This window comes from Oncorhynchus kisutch, linkage group LG28 (genome assembly GCF_002021735.2).
Source record: "Oncorhynchus kisutch isolate 150728-3 linkage group LG28, Okis_V2, whole genome shotgun sequence".
Taxonomy (NCBI): domain Eukaryota; kingdom Metazoa; phylum Chordata; class Actinopteri; order Salmoniformes; family Salmonidae; genus Oncorhynchus; species Oncorhynchus kisutch.
This window is the reverse complement of record NC_034201.2, coordinates 35,365,128-35,389,828: the sequence shown is the minus strand read 5'-3', so window position 1 is coordinate 35,389,828 and position 24,701 is coordinate 35,365,128. Positions and strand designations below refer to the sequence as shown.

At 40.2% G+C, this 24,701-nt stretch overlaps 1 protein-coding gene across 2 annotated transcripts; it reads right to left on the bottom strand.

The window, feature by feature from the left end:
• Window positions 1-4,500: 4,500 nt before the first annotated feature.
• LOC109872757 (myelin protein zero-like protein 1) lies at window positions 4,501-24,381 on the bottom strand. Of its 2 annotated transcripts, none has more exons than XM_020464070.2 (6): window positions 24,087-24,381; window positions 18,675-18,847; window positions 15,862-16,075; window positions 15,446-15,575; window positions 8,515-8,635; window positions 4,501-6,339 (listed from the first exon to the last, which is right to left on the bottom strand). In XM_020464070.2, the coding sequence occupies exons 1-6, from the start codon at window positions 24,157-24,159 to the stop codon at window positions 6,238-6,240; spliced, it is 813 nt and encodes a 270-aa protein (XP_020319659.1). In that variant the 5' UTR covers window positions 24,160-24,381; the 3' UTR covers window positions 4,501-6,237. The 2 variants fall into 2 exon arrangements, with proteins under 2 accessions (XP_020319659.1, XP_020319660.1); XM_020464071.2 differs by having other exon boundaries at window positions 8,527-8,635; window positions 24,087-24,373.
• Window positions 24,382-24,701: the final 320 nt, after the last annotated feature.

Genomic DNA, 24,701 nt, shown 5'->3' with positions numbered 1-24,701 from the left:
TGAGTCAATAAGTATTCAACCTCTGTTAAGACCAGCTGAAATAAATTCAGGAGTAGAAATGTGCTTAACAAGTCACATAATACATTGCAAGGACTCACTCGTGTGAAATAATACTGTTTAAAATGATTTTTGAATAACTACCTCATCAGTCGAGCAGTGAATTTCAAACATAGACTCAACCACAAAGACTAGGGAGCTTTTCCAATGCCTCGCAAAAACGGGCACATATTGGTAGATGGGTAAAAATGAAAGACATTGAATATCCTTTTGAGCATGGTGAAGTTATTAATTACACTTTGGATGTCAGGGATATCACCATGAGGCCAATGGTGACAGTTACAAAGTTTAATGGCTGTGATAGAAGGAACTGAGGATGGATCAACAACAGTGTAGTTACTCCACAATACTAACCCAAATGAGTGAAAAGGACACCTGTACAGAATTGTAAAAAATGCATCCTGTTTGCAATAAGGCACTAAAGTGAAATTGCAAAAATAAATTAACCTTATGTCATGAATACAAAGCGTTATGTTTGGGGCAAATCCAACAACACATCACTGAGTTCCTCTCTTCATATTTCCATGCATGGTGGTGGCTGCATCATGTTATGGGTATGCTTGTCATCGTCAAGGACTAAAGAGTTTTTGAGGATAAAAGAAACAGAAGAGCTTAGCACAGGCAAAATCCTAGAGGAAAACCTGGTTCAGTCTGCTTTCCAACAGACACAGGGAGACAAATTCACCTTTCAGCAGGACAATAACCTAAAACACAAGGCCAAATATACACAGGAGTTGCTCATCAAGACAACATTGAATGTTCCCGAGTGGCCTAGTTACAGTTTTGAATTAAATCGGCTTGAAAATCTATGGCAAAATCTAGCAATGATCAACAACCAACTAGACAGAGCTTGAAGAATTAAAAAATTTTAAAGAACTTTGTGCAAATATTGTACAATCCAGGTGTGCTTCTACACCTGCATTGCTTGATGTTTGGGGTTTTAGGCTGGGTTTCTGTACAGCACTTTGAGATATCAGCTGATATAAGAAGGGCTATATAAATACATTTGATTTGCAAAGATCTTAAGAGACGTATCCAGAAAGACTCACCACTGCAATCGCTGCCAAAAGTTCTAACATGCATCAACTCAGGGGTGTGAATACTTATGTAAATGAAATATTTCATTTCCATTTTCAATACATTTTCAAACATGTCTAAAAACATGTTTTCACTTTCTCATTATGATGTATTGTGTGTAGATGGGTGAGATTTTTTATTTAATACATCCATTTTAAATTCAGGCTGTAACATCAAAATGTGGAATAAATCAAGGGGTATGAATACTTTCTAAAGGCACTGTATAAAAAGTACATACAATGAAGTAAATAAATTAATTACACACATACACAGTTGAAGTCGGAAGTATACATAGTTAGGTTGGAGTCATTAAAACTCTTTCAACCAATCTACACATTTCTTGTTAACAAAACTATAGTTTTGGCAAGTCGATTAGGACATCTACTTTGTACATGACAATACATTTCACTGTATCGCAATTCCAGTGGGTCAGAAGTTTACATACACTAAATTGACTGTGCCTTAAAACAGCTTGAAAAATTCCAGAAAATTATGTCATGGCTTTAGAAGCTTCTGATAGGCTAATTGACCTCATTTGAGTCAATTGGAGGTGTACCTGTGGATGTATTTTAACGCCTACCTTCAAACGCAGTGCCTCTTTTCTTTTGATTTTCCCGTGATGTCAAGCAATTAGCCAAGACCTCAGATAAAAAAATTGTAGACTTCCACAAGTCTGGTTCACCCTTCGGAGCAATTTCCAAATGCTGAATGTACCACGTTCATCTGTACAAACAAGAATGTATAATAATGTACAAGCAAGTATAAAACACCATGGGCCCAAGCAGCCATCATACCACTCAGGAAGGAGACGGGTTCTGTCTCCTAGAGATGAAGGTACTTGGGTGCGAAAAGTGCAAATCAATCCCAGAACAGCAAAGGACCTTGTGAAGACGCTGGAGGAAACAGGCACAAATGTATCGATATCCACAGTTAAACGAGTCCTATATCGACATAACCTGAAAGGCCGCTCAGCAAGGAAGAAGCCTCTGCTCCAAAACCATCATAAAAAAGCCAGACTACGGTTTGCAACTGCACATGGCGGCAAAGATCGTACTTTTTGGAGAAATGTCGTCTGGTCTGATGAAACAAATAGAACTGTTTGGCCATAACAACCATTGCTACGTTTGGAGGATAAAGGGGGACGCTTGCAAGGGGAAGAACACCATCAATACCGTGAAGCACGGGGTTGGCAGCATCATGTTGTGGGGGTGCTTTGCTGCAGGAGGGACTGGTGCACTTCACAAAATAGATGGCTCCATGAAGAAAGACAATTATGTGGATATATTGAAGCAACATCACAAGACATCAGTAAGGAAGTTAAAGCTTGGTCGCAAATGGACAATGACCTCAAGCATACTTCCAAAGTAGTGGTAAAATGGCTTAAGGACAACAAAGTCAAGGTATTGGAGTGGCCATCACAAAGACCTGACCTCAATCAATAACAACATTTGTGGGCAGAACTGAAAAGCATGTGCGAGCAAGGAGGACTACAAACCTGACTCAGTTACACCAGCTCTGTCAGGAGGAATGGGCCAAGATTCACCCAACTTATTGTGGGAAGCCTGTGGAAGGCTTGGGTCAAACGCCGAAACGTTTGACCCAAGGTAAGCAAATTAAAAGCAATGCTAAATGAGTGTATGTAAACTTCTGACCCACTGGGAATGTGATGAAAGAAATAAAAGCTGAAATAACTTCAACTGTATGTATCTATGTGTATATATACACAAACACACAGTTGAAGTTGGAAGTTTACATACACCTTAGCCAAATACATTTAAGCTACATTTTTTCACAATTCCTGACATTTAATCCTAGTAACAATGCCCTGTTTTAAGGTCAGTTAGGATCACCACTTTATTTTAAGTGTCAGAATATGTCAGAATAATAGTAGATAATTATTTATTTCAGCATTTATTTATTTCATCACATTCCCATTGGGTCAGAAGTTTACATACATTCAATTGGTATTTAATTTATTGGCTTCCCACAATAAGTTGGGTGAATTTTGGCCCATTCCTCCTGACAGAGCTGGTGTAACTGAGTCAGGTTGGTAGCTTCCTTGCTCGCACACGCTTTTCAGTTCTGCCCACAAATTATCTATGGGATTGAGCTCAGGGCCTTGTGAAGGCCACTCCAATACCATGACTTTGTTGTCCTTAAGCCATTTTGCTACAACTTTGGAAGTATGCTTGGGGTCCTTGTCCATTTGGAAGACCCATTTGTGATCAAGCTTTAACTTCCTGATTGATGTCTTGAGATGTTTCTTCAATATATCCACATAACTTTCCATTCTCATGATGCCATCTATTTTGTGAAGTGCACCAGTCCCTCCTGCAGCAAAGCACCGCACAACATGATGCTGCCACCCCCGTGCTTCTCGGTTGGGATGGTGTTCTTCGGTTTGCAAGCCTCCTCTTTTTCCTCCAAACATAACGATTGTCATTATGGTCAAACAGTTCTATTTTTGTTTCATCAGACCAGAGGACATTTCTCCAAAAAGTACGATCTTTGTCCCCATGTGCAGTTGCAAACCGTAGTCTGGCTGGTTTTGGAGCAGTTGATTCTTCCTTGCTGAGCGGCCTTTCAGGTTATGTCGATATAGGACTCGTTTTACTATGGTTATAGATACTTTTGTACCGGTTTCCTCCAGCATCTTCACAAGGTCCTTTGCTGCTGTTCTGGGATTGATTTGCACTTTTCGCACCAAGAGGAGGAGGAGACAGAAGCAGTCTCCTTCCTGAGCGGTATTAAGGCTGCGTGGTCCCATGGTGTTTATACTTGCGTACTATTGTTTGTACAGATGAACGTGGTACCTTCAGTCATTTGGAAATTGCTCAAAAGGATGAACCAGACTTGTCTAAAATTTCTTTTCTGAGGTCTTGGCCGATTTGATTTTCCCATGAGGTCAAGCAAAGAGGCACTGACTTTGAAGGTAGGCCTTGAAATACAGCCACAGGTACACCTCCAATTGACTCAAATGAGGTCAATTAGCCTATGAGAAGCTTCTAAAGCCTTGACATCATTTTCTGGAATTTTACAGGCCGTTTAAAGGCACTGTCAACTTAGTGTATGTAAACTTCTGACCCACTGGAATTGTGATACAAGTGAAATAATCTGTCTGCAAACAATTGTTAGAAAAATGTGTCACGCACATAGTAAATGTACTAACCGACAAAACTATAGTTTGTTAAGAAATGTGTGGAGCGGTTGAAAAATTAGTTAATGTATGTAAACTTCCGACTTCAACTGTATGTATGTATATATGTATGAGAGAGAACAGGTGTTCAAGTTAGTAGACGAAATGCAAAAGGCACTAAATGTACTACATTCCAGTTAAGACATCAAAAAGAAGCACAGGACACAGAGAAAAATTAAATCATATAGTGCATGTGGTCTTTGATACGCAGGACATAGTGCATGTTTTGCAACATAAGATATGATATAAACAAGCACCAAATTACACATGCTAATATCGCTACTCAACAACTACTACACAAATATACTAATACTGCACAAGCACGAGGCCGCAAGATAAGCGCCAGCATTTGATTCATTTTTAGGAATGTAGACTAACAATTACTTTTGCAGGACTAGTGGATGAGGCAGCTTTGGAAAACAGGAATGACACCTCCTCTAGCTCTCGTGTGATCAGAAGCATTTTGTCAACTGCAAAAATATACAGTTAAAAACACTAAAGCGCTACCCACTGGGCAAAGATGTCACGTCAACATCTATTCCACATTGGTTCAATGTAATTTCATTGATTCAACCAATGCCCCCCAGTGGGTAAAGAATTAAAGGATTTTTAAGACGTGACAGTGTGAAGTATAGCATCAAGACAGAGCACCAGCCATGCTTTTTCAAACTAGTTGACAAAAATGACACACAATATCAAATTGGAATTCTGAAACACATAATTGATTATTTTGTTAAAACACCAAGAGATACTACCATTGACCAGAAAGGAATGAATTACAGTAACAAGCTCTAGATCTTACATAGTTAACTATCCATATGCATAAATGTAGGTTGGGGTAAGACTACTGTGTTCAAATATGGAAGGGATTAATACAGCATTTGAACTGATTATTAAAATGCATCGCTTCAATCAAACATGATTGAGAGTGAGTCATTGGAACAGAAACATTTGACTTTTTAACGTAAAATAAGACTTGGAATGTCAACTTTTTTATATTAAAGCCCAGTGATATATCAAAGTAGTTTTGTTAACGGAAGATAATTGGTCCATTGCTTCTGAAAGACAGAAGAGAAGATTTGATGATATCTCTCTCACATGATCACATCAAACCTACATAATCTAAAACGGATGTTAAAACTAAAATGTGTCAAACGTGGTTATTGCCATGATTAGTTGTGGTTAGTTAATAAATTACATGCAAACAGTGTATACATTTCTGTACAATAAAAACAATGTAAAAAATATAAATTTGTTTTGTATCATTGTTTCAGCTGAACAGTTCAGTTTCAAACCCAGTGGCAGGCAGTGTTTTAGTCATAGCTATAACAATGCAATGTTAAATTCTACAGCACAATAAACAAACTGTACACTGAAGTAATTTCACCAAGAAGCTTTCCATGGCTTGTGTACCAGAGTGATATATGGTGTTAACGTGATTGTTACCTTGTAAACATGTATACATGATTAGATGAAGGTAGCATGATTGCAGCCAAACGGCAATGTATTTCAGGTATCCTATTCTATATCCAAACCCTATGTCTAAACCGTCAATTTAACATCCAAAATGTTGGACTGAGATGATTGTTAACATGTTATTAACCTGTATTGTAAAAAAACGACTTGAACCTATGTATTTTACAGTTACTAAGCATGCAGTTAATGTATTAAGTGTTTCTCTAATCTCTGTGTTGTATTGAAAGCATTGGTAGCATACATTTTGTATCATACACATGAACATGCAATAAATGCTTTCAGCAGACAAGGGTTTTTATGAGACAAAAAAAAAAATAGCATTCTAAACCGCATCAATCCCCCCCTGTATTTAAACATTCCCCACCCACCCCAAAGCAGCGAGCGATGGTGGCCTTTCCCTTTTCGTCTCCAGTTCTCCCCCCACCCCCGTTTCAGTTTTTCCTTATGTCAGCGTAGACCACTGGCTCCATCTTGTGGAATGAGTTGGGGTTCTTGGTGCCCGAGTGATCCAACTGGGCGTATATCACCGGCCCCTGTTGTGATGAGCGGATGGATGGGTGGGGAGATATGGCAAAGGGGAAGAAGGAAAACAGTGTTAGTAACCATACTAGTTTCACTGGTTTAACTGTCAAGTTCAAATGGCCGTGGGAAACGTAAACAGCTGTGGGATTTAAGTGGGGACAACTGCAGATAACAATGCCAAATAACAAAAGACATATCAAAGCAGTGTTGTTAATGGAAGATATTTGGCCCATTGCTTCTGAATGAAGCCAGATAAAGATAAAAGCCTGTAACAATGCCAGATTGTTGCGCAAAAGAAAACATGTTTTTTCTCCCATCTAGCACAGCTTGGGACTACATCTGGGCTGTGTGAGTGTGTTAGAAGAAGAGGGCACCATTTTCTTCTTGTTATCTTCAGGGTGTCATTTGTACCGACCACTGGGATCAAAAAGAATCACACACACAAAAAACTCAAAACATAGGGTGAAAAACAACACACATACAACGGCCAAGTACAGTACAGCTTCATGTTTTGACTGACAGTGAAATGTGGTGGCGTTAACCTAGCCACCACAGATCTGACCTAACACGTCTCTTAATGTAATGAGCGAGAGGCACATTTCAAGACTGTCCCTCACAAGATCAACAAACTAAACCAGTCGACCGCAAACAAAAGCCTCTCAGACACACAAAGATTAAAGGTTCTCCTTTTCCTAGACATAAGCCTACAATAGTGTTTGATAACATCATCAGAGGACTCCCATGAACTTTCATAAGCAATGCATGACACCTTCATAGGCACTACATGAACATCTATACATGCTTATGTTACCTCGCCTCAGCTTTGCAAAACAGGATGCTGTGACACTCCAGCCAGTTGTTGACATAAGCATTTAGGGCTTAACCAGAATAATAGTGATCTCACGCATGACGTCATTCAGTGGTCACCAATCCTGGTCCGGGAGAGCTACAGGATGTGTAGACTTTTGTTTCAGTCCAGCACAAAAACACCTGATTCCATTCATCAAGGTCTTGATGATTTGTTGGATCAGGTGGGTCACTTCTGGGCTAGAACAAAAGCCTGCTCCAGGCCCAGGGTTGGTGACCACTGATTTAGTAAGTCTGTAGAACAAGGGTATCCGCCTCCAGTACTTGATGGCAGCAATGTCTATGGGTCTCTCCCTTAGACTTAAAGGGACATTACACTCCAATGCTTGTCAGATGTTTTCAGATCTCAAGTTGTCTAACATCAAGATGAGTCCACATCCCATGCCATTGGTTTTGCAGATCCAGCTATGCTTCAACCCCAAATGGATGGGAAAGAGAAGTACCGCAAATCTGGAACTTTAATGGCAATTCTTTTTTCATTGATTTTGGTTAGAGGCATATAGCTGGACCTACACAACAGATTGTCTGGGACATAGACTACTTTCGGGGGTGAAAAAACGTGACAAACTTGGATTTGAGTGTAATGGCCTTTTAAATGGATATTGGAAATGAGGCTCTTTAGCTACTTCCCCAGAGTCAGATGAACTTGTGGATACCATGTTATGTATCTGTGTCCAGTATGAAGGAAGTTAGAGGTAGTTCTGTGAGCCAATGCTAACTAGCATTAGCGCAATGACTGAAAGTCTATGGGTATCTGCTAGTATGCTAGGGAGTGTGTCAACCTGGGTCTCATTCAGTAGGTTGAAAAGTCAACATTTTGTTACAATGTTCCCATTCCGAACACAACCCTGATTTCCAAAATCAGAAAGATGAAAAACTAAAGGTAGACAACCAGACACTGAAGCCATCAAAGAGATCAGCTTGAAATCCTGTTCCAGCGTTTCCCAAAATCAGTCCTCGGGACCCCAAGGGGTGCACATTTTGTTTTTCGCCCCAACCACACAACTGATTCAAATTATCTAAATTTGATGATTAATTGACTATTTGAATCAGCTGTGGACGGAGTTTGGGAAACCCTGGCCTATGCTGTAGTAGCTAGGTACTAGTCTTTTTTTGTTCTCTTGTCAACTACTTATGGAATAGTCATGCAAAATGTTGACTTGACAATGACAGCAATGTAGTTGGCAGGAGCACAAATAGATCTGGGAAAAGGCTAATGCTGTTGTGCATCTCAGCTCTAGTTAATTATTAGATCTCTCTTCCCCTGTTCGTTTCCCCTGGGAGACAGTGGGTGTGGATGGTTGGTTTGAGTCACTCACTGTAGCGCCTACCTGGACCGGGGCGGAGGGGCTGCTACACCTGGAGCCCTCCAAGCTGGATTCGTGCTTCTTCCCCCCCGGGCGTGTGGCGTGGGAGCTCACACTCGCCACTGAAGTGCAGCTAGATTGTGCACCGGGGGAGGGGTTTACGAATCGGAGGTTTGTTTTGTGCAGTTCAGGAAGCGTTGGCGCACAGAGAAATGGGCGACATGGACACATACAGTAAGACACAGGAGAAGACATGGTAGACAGATACAAATGCAAATGAGAGATGGGCAGATTCCACATGAGTTATGCTGCACATTTTGAGATGACTGCTCCAAGAGGCTGGGAGGAGAGGTTGGCAGGAGTGACATACATGGGCAGAGGCACTGTACTGGAAGATTAACAAGGCATGGATCTGTATGGGAACAAGGAGCTGATGCTTATAAATACAGTTGATCAGTTACTGCAGCTTTCCAAAAAACTAAGAAACAGCATTAACGTAGCAAAAAAACACTGACTTAAAAACAGTTACTATATCTAAGACTGTGTGACAATCAATTGGTCAATAAGAGAAGAAATAAAGTGGATTAGGGAAAAACAACATTCTCCACCCCAATGAGATAACGATGTGATCACCCACTTGAAAGATTAGTGTTGTATGTTAGTCATACCAATGTCAATCAGTGGTCCAATAAACTCACGTATTTTTTGGTCTCTTGGTTCATTAACATGGTCAATAGTAGCGTACTAAATAATAGGGTCCGGAGCCTGCTGGTTTCCATTCTACCTGATAATTATACGAGTCCCTGATTCAAAGGGAACAATGAAAAAACTGTAGTGGAATTGGCCAGAGTTGAGTTTGAGGGATAGAGGATCAGGTCCCCCCTGTAATATTACATATTGTTGTCTAAATGTAAAAACTGATCCTAGATTAGCCATCTTACTCGAGACACTTTAGGAATATGGGCCTAGGACTCCAAAATATAAATTAATAGATTTTAAAAAATGTGATAGAAATTAAACTTAAAACTGTTAGCATTTAGTTTGTGAGATTTTAAGAGCATGTGTCCAGTGACTTTATAAAGTATTCACACCTTGACTTTTGCCAAATTTGGATGTGTTAAAGCCTGAATTTAACATTGATTAAATTGAGATTGTGTCACTGGCCTACACATAATACCCCATGCCAAAGTGGAATTGTGAAACGTCTTGAGCCAAAACAAGCCTAAATAAGTCCAGGAGTAAACATTAACTTACTGAGTCATAATAAGTTGCATGGAAACCGTGTTTAACTTAATTTTTGACTGCATGCCTCATCTTTCTACCCTCTACCCCACACATACAGATCATTTTAAGGTCCCTCAGCTGAGGTGTACATTTCAAACACAGATTCAACAACAAAGACCAGGGGGGATTTCCCCAAAAAATGATTTCAACATGCATCCTGTTTGCAATCGGGAACTAAAGTAAAACTGCAAAAAGGAAATTAACTTTATGTCCTGAATACGAGGTGTTCTTTTTTGGGCAAATCCAACACATCACTGATTAACTCTTCAAATGTTCTATCATGGTGGTTGCTGCATCATGTTATGGCTATGCTTGTCATCAACAAGGACTTGGGAGTTTTTAGGGATAAAAAGAAAACAGAATAGCTAAGCACAGGCAAAATCCTAGAGGAAGACCTGGTTTAGTGTGCTTTCCAACAGATACTGGGAAACAAATTCACTTTTCAGATGGACAATAACCTAAATCACAATACCAAATACAGTTGAAGTCAGAAATTTACATACACCATAGCAAATACATTTAAACTCAGTTTCACAATTCCTGACATTTAATCCAAGTAACAATTCCCTGTTTTCGGTCAGTTAGGATCACCACTTTATTTTAAGATTGTGAAATGTCAGAATAATAGTAGAGAATTATTTATTTCAGCTTTTATGTCTTTCATCACATTGCCACTGGGTCAGAAGTTTACATACATTCAATTGGTATTTGGTAGCATTGCCTTGAAATTTTTTTACTTGGGTCAACTGTTTTGGGTAGCCTTCCACAAGCTTCCCACAATAAGTTGGGTGAATTTTGGCCCATTCCTCCTGACAGAGCAGGTGTAACTGAGTCAGGTTTGTAGGCCTCCTTGCTCGCACACGCTTTTTCAGTTCTGCCCACAAATTTTCTATAGGATTGAGGTCAGGGCTTTGTGATGGCCACTCCAATACCTTGACATTTGGAAGACCCATTTGTGACCAAGCTTTAACTTCCTGACCGATGTCTTGAGATGTTGCTTTAATATATGCACATCATTTTCTCTCCTCATGATGCCATCTATTTTGTGAAGTACGCCAGTCACTCCTGCAGCAAAGCACCCCCACAACATGATGCTGCCAACCCCCATGCTTCAGAGTTGGGATGTTGTTCTTCGGCTTGCAAGAATCCCCCCTTTTCCTCCAAACATAACGATGGTCATTATGGCCAAACAGTTCTATTTTTGTTTCATCAGACCAGAGGACATTTCTCCAAAAAGTACAAACATTGTCCCCATGTGCAGTTGCAAACTGTAGTCTGGCTTTTTTATGATGGTTTTGGAGCAGTGGTTTCTTCCTTGCTGAGCGACCATTTCCTCCAGCATCTTCACAAGGTCCGTTGCTGTTGTTCTGGGATTGGCACTTTTCGCACCAAAGTACGTTCATCTCTAGGAGACAGAACACGTCTCCTTCCTGAGTGGTATGACAGCTGTGTGGTCCCATGGTGTTTATACTTGCATACTATTGTTTGTACAGATCAACGTGGTACCTTCAGTCGTTTGGAAATTGCTCCCAAGGACGAACCAGACTTGTGGAGGTCTACAATTTCTTTTCTGATTTCTTTTCATTTTCCCATGATGTCAAGCAAAGAGGCACTGAGTTTGAAGGTAGGCCTTGAAATACATCCACAGGTACACCTCCAATTGACTCAAATGATGTCAATTAGCCTATCAAAAGCTTCTAAAGCCGTGACATCATTTTCTGGAATTTTCCAAGCTATTTAAAGGCACAGTCAATTTAGTGTATGTAAACTTCTGACCCACTGGAATTGTGATGCAGTGAATTCTAAGTGAAATAATCTGTCTGTAAACAATTGTTGGGAAAATTACTTGTGTCATGCACAAAGTAGATGTCCAAACCAAATTGCAAAAACTATAGTTTGTTAACAAGAAATTTGTGGAGTGGTTGAAAAACAAGTTAATGACTGCAACCTAAGTGTATGTGAACTTCCGACTTCAACTGTATATACTGGAGTTGCTTACCAAGAGGACATTGAATGCTCCTGAGTGGCCTATTTACAGTTTTGGATTAAAAATGGCAAATCTTGAATATGGCTGTCTAGCTATGATCAACAACCAACTTGATATTTTAAGAATTTTAAAAAGAATGTGCAAATATTGTACAATCCAGGTGTGCAAAGCTCTTAAAGACCCAGAAAAACTCAGCTGTAATCCCAGCCAAAGGAGATTCTAACATGTTTTGATGTGAATACTTATGTAAATTTAATTGAACAAATTTGCAAACATGTCTAAAAACATGTTTTCACTTTGCATTAGGGGGTATTGTGTGTAGATGTGTGAGAAATAGGGCTGTTCACTACAAAAAATATATAAATAATTGTTTAACCGAGTCTGTTCTCTCGATCAATTGATTGGTCAAAAATTTTAAGAGTGTATTTTTCCATATATAGACACGCCCTATGTTTGAATATAATCAACTATATGTAGACTACTGAGCTTGTCTGATGCTATAAGCACTGCGATAAAAAATAAGGACACACAAATTACTAAAGAGGGTAGCAGAGATTAATATAGCCTGTTCCCAAACCGACGCTCCTGAAGTTGCCGGTAATAGGCTACACCAGCTGTTGGCAACCTTTTCCATTTGGGAAGTAAATCGGACCATTTCTACTGATCTGCGTGTCAGTTATGATTTTCATGTTACAGTTTAATTTATAATAAAGTCTTCAGATCTCAAAATCAATGTCATGTGGTTAATCAAAATTCTATCTAAATGACAATACAAATCTAAAAGTAACTTCTATTGCCAGCATGTAAAAATAGCCTACATAAAGCCCACAAATAAAAACATTGCAGCCTGCAGCTATAAAATATAATGATAAAAATTAAATATCCTATAAATCACATTGGCTTCGCATGGCCTGTCTGCAAGGAACTTGAAACATTGCATCAACTATCAACTATTAACTTGGTCTGGCCAAATGCTCATGCGAGCAAACAGACACAGATGTAGGCTATTTGAGCAAGGGATAAGTAATCAGGTAGGCCTATTTTATGACGTTTCCACCGGATCAAAGCATTACATTTTTGTGGTTATTGCAAGGGAGATAGCTGGAAAGATTTTTCAAATAGGCTACATTGAGGAAATATTGTCAGCTCCACAGTGATGGTGAGTTAAGATAATCAGAAATCCCAAAATGGGCACATCCCAAAATGGGCACATTTATAAGCCTACATTTGTGCGCAGGGCAGGTAGCCTAGGCCTACTTCTATGCGTAATCAGGTGTGTCTCCTTACTCAAGATCGACAGGAGCGCTCCAAACAAAAGACAATTAATAAATTGACAACTCGTAAATTGTCACCTCCTGGCCATAGAAAACCTGTATTTTCTATGGTAGAGTAGGTCAGGGCGTGACTAGGGATTTTAGTCTAGTTTATTATTTCTATGTTGGGGTTTGTGTATGACTCCCAATTAGAAGCAGCTGGTAATCGTTGTCTCTAATTGGGGATCATACTTAAGTTGCATTTTTCCACCTGTGGGTTATGGGATATTGTTTATGTTTAGTTGCCCGTTAGCACTGCATTGTTAGTCACGTTTTGTTTATTCTTTATTTTTTTATTTTTTTTAGTTTCACTGTCTAAATAAATATGTGAAACTCTACATACGCTGCGCCATGGCCCGTCTATACTAACGAACATGACATAAATTAAATAAACCAAGTTTAGCCTAGGTTGTGCGCTCTGCAAACAATGAGTTCACTCCTACAATGACAACGGTAAACCAGTAATAATAATAATAAATTGAATGCATTAACAGAAACTAACGTACCCAAACACAGTGTAGATGAGAAATTGAGAATTTACAATAAATGTACTACTGGTAATACTGGTGTGCCATCCGAGGCCTCCACAATGGATTAGTCCACTCAGACAGGCGTGAATCAGACAGGTGTCTCATGTCCCATAACTGTTTTTACATATATTTGCTACTGCTCGACTAAAATGTATCTTGGTCTACCAAACCATCGACCAGTTGACTAAATGGGGTCAGCCCTAGTAAGAAACCCATTTTGAATTCAGGCTGTAACACAACAAATGTGGAATAAGTCAAGGGGTATGAATATTTTCTGAGGGCAATGTATATTGTTCTGGAGGTAGCGTTAGAGGAAACAGGAGAGCCATATGACAGTGAAACAGAAGAGGAAGGGGTTAGTGGTCAGTAATGGATGAGTGACATGTGAGTGGCAGACAACGACATGAACGTTAGATGACAAGCCAAGCTTAACAGCGCACCTATTTAAAAAAAATCTGTCACGGTGGGCATTGACAGACAGATCTTGGAAAGCAACATGTCTGGTCTTTTGACGTGCGACATCGTTGTCAATTGAGTCGTGCGACACTCTCGAATTGAGTCTAGAAGATGGATAGTTTTTTAAACACTGCAATCAAAACTCTGAATATAATGTGATATGGAAAAAAATATCACACCTTGGTGTTTTATACCCATTAAATCATTGCATCTATCTTAAGGGTGTTTTCATAATTGTACTATTCCGTTAGTCAGCACCCCTACTTATTTGGGTGTGCGTCAAATCATGCTTAATATTAGGCCTAGGTCAAGAAAAACCTTGTAACTAATCATGTGAATCAGAGCGAAGAGAGAGCAGTGTCTACGCTTGGCATTTAGCCACCCTCTAAACACCTTCTTGTTGTAGCATGACTTCCTCCACTCAGGTCTCTAATGGTAAACCTGGAGCATCCATTTGAGCTAAGCAGATCTGACACCTACTAGGTCAGTAAGTAATTCATCATGGTTATAGGGCATTTACAAGTACCACTGGTACAGTCTAATCCCACATAGCCAACACACACACTGGAAAATCCAGTCGAGTCTGAGTTAATGAATATATAATAATAACAACATATGCCATTAAGCAGGCGCTTTTATCCAAAGCGACTTACAGTCAAGCGTGCATACATTTTTTTACGTAGTGGTGGTCCCGGGAATCTAACCCGCTATCCTGCCGTTGCAAGCTCCATGCTCTACCATTGAATGTTATTTCCAACACAAAATGTTTTCATAGAAAACATGTTATTTTCTATTCCAAGAGAGAGGACACATGCGACAATAGCAGCCATTGTAACTCAACCCCCATAACCCATGCAGTGGAGTTAGGGCTAAGTGTTAAGGTCTGATGACTAAGAACGTTAGTGTGTGTGTGTGTGTCAGTTGGTGACTCAGAGACATGCCAGGGGGGGAGGTCAGGAAGAAGAGAGATTCAGGCAGGCCCCACAACCAAAGAGGCCATGAAAACATTTGTTGAAAGTAGATCTCCATTCACTGCAAGGGTTGCTTTCAGAAAAAGACAACTATGAACATCTGATACGTAATTTCTGAGATGCAGTTCCTTTTGATTGACCTCATCAAGATCCATTAACTGCATGCAGTAAACTGGTTTTTGACAGAGCCGAGTAGTCTTTGCACACAAAACATATCACAACGATAGAACGGTTTCCGGTGTGATTTCATTTGTTTCATCAAATATTTAATATTGCATTTATTGATGCTCCCTAAAATACTCTACAGATACTGATGGTCAGGTGTAATGATTGATACTGACCAACGTCCAGATATTAAAGTTATCTACTACCCTGATGGTTATACAAGGGAGGATGCCTTACCCTTCGTATTCATGACTGGTTTGATGCCTCTTGATGATCAGGCAGGTAACAACAGCGATGAGAATGAGCCCGATGACAGCGCCACACACGGCGCTCACTATGACAGCCGTGCTGTTCTGAGGGAGAGACTCTGCAAAACAAGGCAACGTAAGCATTGAAAGATAATTGTAATGTTGTATGACAAAGTCACAGCTGTGCCAGTAATGCCAGTTCAATGTTTGAGGCATTATATCAGTGTTAAAATGCTTAATCTCTTGTATGAGTGTTTCTTAACCCCTGGTTATTAAGATATTGTTAATCGCTCAGTTGGCAGTTTTTATTCCAAGTCATCCTTCAATGTGAGAGAGCATGGTCACTTCCTACTGAAAATTTACTTGAGTGTTGCTGTACTGTTGTGAATCCATTTGCAAGTTTACCTTTCATGACGACTTTGAGCTGTGTCTGAGCGGCGGTGACAGATATGTCAGGCGGGTTAATCACGGCACACGAGTAGGTGCCGTTGTCGTTGAACTGCGCCTCAATTAAATGGACAGAGGCGTCTTTTTTGTTCAGATCTCCCGCCCATTTCACCCTGTCTTTGAATTGAGCCACGCTCCCTGGGTAGTGCTTGCCAGAAGTGTAATAGAAAATCTAAAAAAATAAATAAAAAAAAGACATTAGAAAAAAACGATATAAGAATGACTTAAGAGAAAATATATCGTTGAAGAATTGTCAGAGTCCGAAATGGCACCCTATTCCCCTTATAGTGCACTACTTTTGACGGTGCCCACGGGGCTCTGGTCAGAAGTATTATACTAGGCTATATAGGGAATAGTGTGCCATTTGGGACATAGCCATTGGCTAAGGACTCATAACAGAAATGGGAAAGACAAGCAAACAGGTTTAACCATTGTAAGCTTATGGCTTACATACATCACTGGGCACTTTTGCCAAGCAATACTCTGTATTATGTTCGTATCTGCTACTGTACCAAACTGATGGCTGATTTTGTTTAGCGTGTACATGACAGGCGGATATCCTCAATAGTCAATTTGTTTAAAAGATGGGAGGGACAGATAGCTGTGTGGACTAGTGTGTGTGTCGGTGACTCCCTCTCCAACTGAACACTGTTACGAGGCCGAATACAAGTGCATCATTACGAGCAAGATGAGCCAGCTAGCTAGATCTCTAGGGGAGGGAAATGGGAATAGGGGTAAAAGTTCTCCTTCTTCCTGCCATTTCCATACAAATCCCAGCAATGCAAAAAATACATTGCCTTCAGTAATTATTCACACCTCCTGACTTTTTCCACATTTTGTTGTGTTAAATTAAAAATGGGATTTTTCTTTTTTCGTCAACAATCTACACAAAATACTCTGTAATGTCAAAGTGGAAGAAACATTTTTCTTTACAAATGTTAGAATTTGTGAAGTATTCAGACCTGTAAGATATATATATATATAAGCTCTGTCAAGTTGTTTTATTTTTTATCTTTATTTTACTAGGCAAGTCAGTTAAGAACAAATTCTTATTTTCAATGACTGCCTAGGAACAGTGGGTTAACTGCTTGTTCAAGGGCAGAACGACAGATTTTGTACTTTGTCAGCTCGGGGATTTGAACTTGCAACCTTCCGGTTACTAGTCCAATGCTCTAACCACTAGGCTACACTGCCGCCCCTATGTTGATCATAGTTCGAAAGCCATTTTCAAGTCTTGCCATAGATTTTCAAGCCGATTAGGTCAAAACTGTAATATTGGTACTGTAATCTTGGTAAGCATCTCCAGTGTATATTTGGCCTTGTGTTTTCGGTTATTGTTCTGCTGAAAGGTGAATGTCTCCCAGTGTCTGTTGGAAAGCAGACAACCAGGATTTTGCCTGTGCTTAGCTCTATTACATTTATTTTTATCCTAAAAAAACTCCCTAGTCCTTGCCAATGACAAGCATACCCATAACATGATGCAGCCACCACAATGCATGAACATATGAAGAGAGGAACTCAGTGATGTGTTTTCCCCAAACAACGCTTTGTATTCAGGACATTCAGTTAATTTCTTAGACACATTTTTAGCAATTTTACTTTAGTGCTTTATTGAAAACAGGATGCTTAGGATATTTTAAAATCTGTACAGGTGTCCTTTTCCCTCTGTCGATCAACTGTTGTTGATCCATCCTCAGTTCTCTTATCACAGCCATTAAACTCTGTAAAGTTTTAAAGACAACATTGGCCTAATGGTGAAATTCCTGAGCGGTTTCTTTCCTTTCCGGCAACTGAGATAGGAAGGACACCTGTATCTTTGTAGTGACAGGGTGTATTGATACATCATCCAAAGAGTTATTGATAACTTCACCATGCTCAAAGGGATATTCCAGGTCTGCTTTTTTCTATTTTCTTTTACCCATCTACCGGCTACGAATGTTTATTGAATTGTTTTATTTCTGCCTTTTCTATTCCAGACATTCTGAAATTCACTAAAGCATATCATGCATGTAACTTGTGAGGCATTGGACAACCTCCCTGGTCTTTGTGGTTGAATCTATGTTAGAAATTCACTGCTCAACCTTACAGATAATTGCATGTGGGGTACAGAGATGAGGTAGTCATTCAAAAATCATGTTAAACACTGTTATTGCACAGAGTGAGTCCATGCAACTTATGTGACTTGTTAAGCAAATGTTTGCTCCTGAACTTATTTAGGCTTGTCATAACAAAGGGGTTGAATACTTACTGACTCAAAACATTTCAGCTTTTCATTTTTAATTCATTTGTAAAATAATACCTAAAAACTTAATTCCACTTTGACATTATGGAGTATTGTGTGTGTGTGTGGTCCAGTGACAAAATCTCAATTGAATACAATCAAGTTTAAAAGATATGACTTTCAAAATACAGAAATACAAAAAGTTGTATCTTTTAAACTTTATTGCTGACATGAAACACATTTGGGACTAGATCAACAACAGACTAATGAAACAAATACCAAATTGTGTTTTTGGGTTAAGTTGGGAGAAACATGAACTGGAAGGAGGCAGATGGTCAGGAAGAAGTTGCCTATAATATAACGCAACCCTCCTCAGGCTAATGTCCTTCCATTGGACCAGTCACAAACACATGCACACATACTCCCTGGGTCTTTTCTGTGGCAGTGGGCCTAGTAAGAGGAAAAATGTTGTGCTCGAACATTCCTCGTGGAAGAACTGAGAGAAACTTCATGGGAGTTGTTCATAGACCCAGAGAAAGTAATCACTCACGGAAACAGCGCTTCCGGGGTCGGATCCCGTTGGACGAAACGACCAGGTGACTGTGGCTGCGCTGCTGATCACTTCCCTGGACTTGAAGGAACACTTGAGGATCCCCGTGGTGCCATTCTCAACCAGCACCTCCGCCGGGGCATACAACTCTATGGCCGCTGTTAGATTTGTACCTGTTGATAAAGAACCAACATTTAGTTTGTTGCTTAATGTATTGAAAATTGAAAAGCCGGGAGGGCATTGGGGCTATATAATAGAGGTCGACTGATTATGATTTTTCAACGCAGATACTGATTTATTGGAGGACAAAAAAAAAGCCGATACCGATTAAATCAGCCAATTTTATTTATTTGTAATAATGACAATTACAACAATACTGAATGAACACTTATTTTAACTTAATATAATACATCCATAAAATAAATCTAGCCTCAAATAAATAATGAAACCTGTTCAAATTGGTTTAAATAATGCAAAAACGAAGTAAAAGTGCAACATGTGCCATGTAAAAAAGCTAATGTTTAAGTTCCTTGCTCAGAACATATGAAAGCTGGTGGTTCCTTTTAACATGAGTCTTCAATATTCCCAGGTAAGAAGTTTTCAGTTGTAGTTATTATAGGAATTACGGGACTATTTCTCTCTATACCATTTGTATTTCATATACCTTTGACTATTGACTATAGGCACTTTAGTATTGCCAGTGTAACAGTATAGCTTCCGTCCCTCTCCTCGCCCCTACCACCCTTGAAACATCGTTACCATAGCTCCACAAAAGCCTCTGCAAGGGGAACAACTACTTCAAGGTCTTAGAGCGAGTGACGTCGCCGATTGAAACGCTATTAGCGCGCACCCCGCTAACTAGCTAGCCATCTCACATCGGTCACACCAGCCTAATCTCGGGAGTTAATAGGCTTGAAGTCATAAACAGCTCAATGCTTGAAGCACAGCGAAGAGCTGCTGGCAAATGCACAAAAGTGTTGTTTGAATGAATGCTTACGAGCCTGCTGCTGCCTACCACCGCTCAGTCAGACTGCTCTATCAAATCATAGACTTAACATAACACACACAAATACGAGCCTTAGGTCATTAATATGGTCAAATCCGGAAACTATCATTTCGAAAACAAAACATTTATTCTTTCAGTGAAAGGAATTGTTCCATATTTTATCTAACGAGTGCCATCCATAAGTCTAAATATTCCTGTTACAATGCACAACCTTCAATTTTATGTCATAATTATGTAAAATTCTGGCAAATTAGTTCGCAACGAGCCAGACGGCCCAAACTGTTGCATACACCCCGACTATGCGTGCAATGAACACAAGAGAAGTGACACATTTTCCCTAGTTTAATATTGCCTGCTAACCTGGATTTATTTTAACTAAATATGCAGGTTTAAAAATATACACTTGTGTATTGATTTTAAGAAAGGCATTGATGTTTATGGCAACGATTATGTTTTTTTCGCAAATGCGCTTTTGTTAAATCATCCCCCGTTTGGCGAAGTTGGCTGTCTTTGTTAGGAAGAAATAGTCTTCACACAGTTCGCAACGAGCCAGCCGACCCAAACTGCTGCATACACCCTGACTATGCTGCACAGAACGCAAGAGAAATGACAATTTCCCTAGTTAAAAGAAATTCATGTTAGCAGGCAATATTAACTAAATATGCAGGTAAAAAAATATATACACTTGTGTATTGATTTTAAGAAAGGCGTTGATGTTTATGGTTAGGTACACATTGGTGCAACGACAGTGCTATTTTCACGAATGCGCTTGTTAAATCACCAGTTTGGCGAAGTACGCTATGATTCAATGATAAATTAACAGGCACCGCATCGATTATATGCAACGCAGGACAAGCTAGATAAACTAGTAATATCATCAACCATGTGTAGTTAACTAGTGATTAGGTTAAGATTGCTTGTTTTTTTATAAGATACGTTTAATGCTAGCTAGCACCTTACCTTGGCCCCTTGCTGCACTCGCATAACAGGTAGTCAGCCTACCACGCAGTCTTTTCGTGGAGTGCAATGTAATCGGCCATGATCGGTGTCAAAAAAATGGAGATTACAATTGTTATGAAAATTTGAAATGGACCCTAATTAAAATCGGTCGACATCTACTATATAGCCACTTAAATGTATAGCTTACATCAAAGCCTTGATACTTTATAGTTGCTAGGCTTAAGACATGTTCAGCTATCAGAAAATAAGGAAAGCCACATTTCCAATTAAATCAAATTTTATTGGTCAAATACACATGGTCAGCCGAAGTTATTGCGAGTGTAGCGAAATGCTTGTGCTTCTCGTTCCGACAGTGCTGTAATCTAACAGTTCCACAACAACTACCTAATACGCACAAATCTAAGTAAAAGGGATGGAATAAGAATATATACATATAAATACATGGATGAGCGATGACTGAGCGGCATAGGCAAGATGCAAGAGGGTATAAAATACAGTATATACATAAGAGAAGAGTAATGTAAGATATGTAAACATTAAAGTGACCAGTGATCCATTTATTAAAGTGGCCAATGATTTCAAGTCTGTATGTAGGCAGCAGCCTCTGTGTTAGTGATGGTTGTTTAACAGTCTGATGGCCCTGAAATAGAAGCTGTTTTTCGGTCCCAGCTTTGAGGCACCTGTACTGACCTTGCCTTATGGATGGTAGCGGGGTGTACAGACAGTTGCTCAGGTGGTTGTTATCCTTGATTATCTTTTTTGCCTTCCTGTGGCATCGGGTGCTGTAGGTGTCCTGGAGGGCGGGTAGTTTGCCCCCGGTGATGTGTTGCGCAGAACACACCACTTTCTGGAGAGCCTTGTGGTTGTGGACGGTGCAGTTGTCGTACCAGGCCGGTGATACAGCCCGACAGGATGCTCTCGATTGTGCATCTGTATAAGTTTGAGGGTTTTGGGTGACAAGCCAAATTTATTCAGCCTCCTGAGGTTGAAGAGGCGCTATTACGCCTTCATCACACTGTCTGTGTGGGTGGACCATTTCAGTTTGTCCATGATGTGTACGCCGAGGAGCTTAAAACTTTCCACCTTCTCCACTGCGGACCCGTTGATGTGGATAGGGGGGTGCTCCGTCTGCTGTTTCATGAAGTCCACAATCATCTCCTTTGTTTTGTTGACATTGAGTGAGGTTATTTTCCTGACACCACACTCTGAGTGCCCTCACCTCCTCCCTGTGGTCTTGTCGTTGTTGCTTATCAAGCCCACTACTGTTGTGTCGTCTGCAAACTTGATGATTGAGTTGGAGGCGTGCATGGCAACGCAGTCATGGGTGAACAGAGAGTACAGGAGGGGACTGACCACGCACCCTTGTGGGGTCCCAGTGTTGAGGATCAGCTAAGATGTTGTTTCCTTCCTTCACCAGGTAGCGGGCGGCCCGTCAGAAAGTCCAGGACCCAGTTGCACAGGGCAGGGTTGAGACCCAGGGCCTTAGGCTTAATGATGAGCTTGGAGGGTACTATGGTGTTGAATGCTGAGCTGTAGTCAATGAACAGCATTCTTACATAGGAATTCATCTTGTCCAGATGGGATAGGGCAGTGTGCAATGTGATCGCGATTGCATTGTCTGTGGACCTATTGGGGCAGTAAGCAAATTGAAGTTTGTCTAGGGTGCCAGGTAAGGTGGAGGTAATATGATCTTTGAATAGTCTCTCAAAGCACTTCATGATGTCAGAAGTGAGTGCTACGGGGCAATAGTCATTAAGTTCAGTTATCCTTGCCTTCTTGGGTACAGGAACAATGGTGGCAATCGAGAAGCATGTGGGGACAGCAGACTGGGATAGGGAGAGATTGAATATGTCCGTAAACACACCAGCCAGCTCGTCTGCGCATGCTCTGAGGACGCAGCTAGGGATGGCGTCTGGGCCGGCAGCCTTGCGAGGGTTAACACTTTTAAACATCTTACTCACGTCGGCCACGGAGAAGAAGAGGCCCGCAGTCCTTGGTTGTGGGCCACATCGATGGCACTGTATTATACTCAGTGGGCAAAGAAGGTGTTGTTTATCTGGAATCAAGACATCGGTGTCCGTGACTGGTTTTCTTTTTGTAGTCCGTGACTGCCTGTAGACCCTGCCACATACATATCGTGTCTGAGGAGGGCCTTGTATGCATTGCGGAAGTTAGAGTAGCAGTGATCCAGTGTATTGCTTGCATGAGTGCTTACAATCAATATTCTGATAGAATTTAGGTAGCCTTGATCTCAAATCTGCTTTGTTAAATTCCCCGGCTACAATAAATGCAGCCTCAGGATATATGGTTTCAAGTTTGCATCAAGTCCAGTGAAGTTCCTTGAGGGCTGTTGTGGTATCGGCTTGAGGGAGGATATACACGGCTGTGACAATAACCGACGAGAATTCTCTTGGGAAATAATATGGTTGACATTTGATTATGAGGATTTCTAGGTCAGGTGAACAAAAGGACATCAGTTCCTGTGTTTTGTTACGATTTGTGAGTCGTTAATCATGAAGCATACACCCCCGCCCTTCTTCCCAGAGAGATGTTTATTTCTGTTGGCGCGACATTTGCTTCTTAATCTATGTTGTTAACTAGATTGGCATAGGTAGATTTGGGTTAGTCATCAGAGTTCTGTACCTATTTGGCAACATCTTCTCCATTTATAAAGAGCCAGGTCAGGGAGGAAGGCATGCAGTGTGACAAAAACATGCTGACAGCATAGAATGCAATAATAAAACAGGTGGACCCTTTCCCTTAAAGCCTTTGAATTTCAACCCAACACAGACTGGGAAAGCAACACACAAATGGAAACCAAGTCCATTGGAAGCAATATTATTGTTGTATCTCAAAAAGTGTAGTAGACCACAAATGATGCGCTACAATAATCATGTCTCAGATTTGATAACTTCTTATAAAAAAAAATCGAATGAGCTAAGTAAAATATGTTTAACTTGCTGTCCACAGACTATGAATCCGTCATATTTAGCCAATAAGTTGGTCAATTCTTACACATCATGACAAAACAATAGATTCAGAAATGTTTAGTTAATTATGTGAACAACACGTGACACGTTTCACAACAACAGGCGATTCCTCGCGTCTCTGTGTATTTTGATATTATTTGGTTTTATGTTAGGTAGCTAGGTTAGCATTCCTAGCTAGCTACCAACAAACTAAGCTAACCAGACCCTAAGTCAAGAATGTAACTAGCTAGCACTCTATAGTTCATAGATACATTACACACACCTTGATTTGAAATACGACTATCGTACCAAGTCACGCACAACTAGCTAACTATCGTCTATTTAGCTAGCCAGTTAACTAATGCATAATTTGCTAGCGGCTAGTTAGCATGCAAACTACTATAGCTACTGGCTAGCTAACAACTATAGCGATCATGTTATTAGCTTCTTTTAAAATGTATACAGTAAGTTACTTACCGAAAAAGAGACATAACGTTATTCCATATAGTAAAACACAATTGCACGCGAGGTTTCTCCTCCTTAGCTCCATAATTTAGAACGCATCAATATCTCCCCCTCCCTGTTTTTTGGTCCAACATTAGCCAACGTTCAGCTGCTCAAAGCACCCTCCTCCTGTGTGTAAAAAAAAAACACACAGGAAAACGCACTAGCATGACTGGAAAGACGATGACATATAATGTGCACTCGATTTATCTCACGCGGAGCACCAGACGGTAAAGTTGGTTTAAAATCCCATGCACCAAAGTGGAAACACCACATTCGCACGTGATCTGAAGTAAATAGAGTTCACCTTCTCCCACATTGATTATTGGCAGTCATCTCAGTTCCAATGATGAAACTATGCAATCATTAATTAATTACAGTTAAAGAAAATCAAGTTCGAGAACATGGAAGAAGTTCGACATTACATAATTTTCCTGACGTGTTAAATGACATCTCTGGTAAAACTGCCATCCTGTGGGGACAAATGCATTACATTCATCCAGTTTTCAGTGGCCTCAACAAGCCTGCAGCGATCGAGGCACCTCTGTAATCTTACATAGATTTGCAATATGCTGTATATGCAGTGGC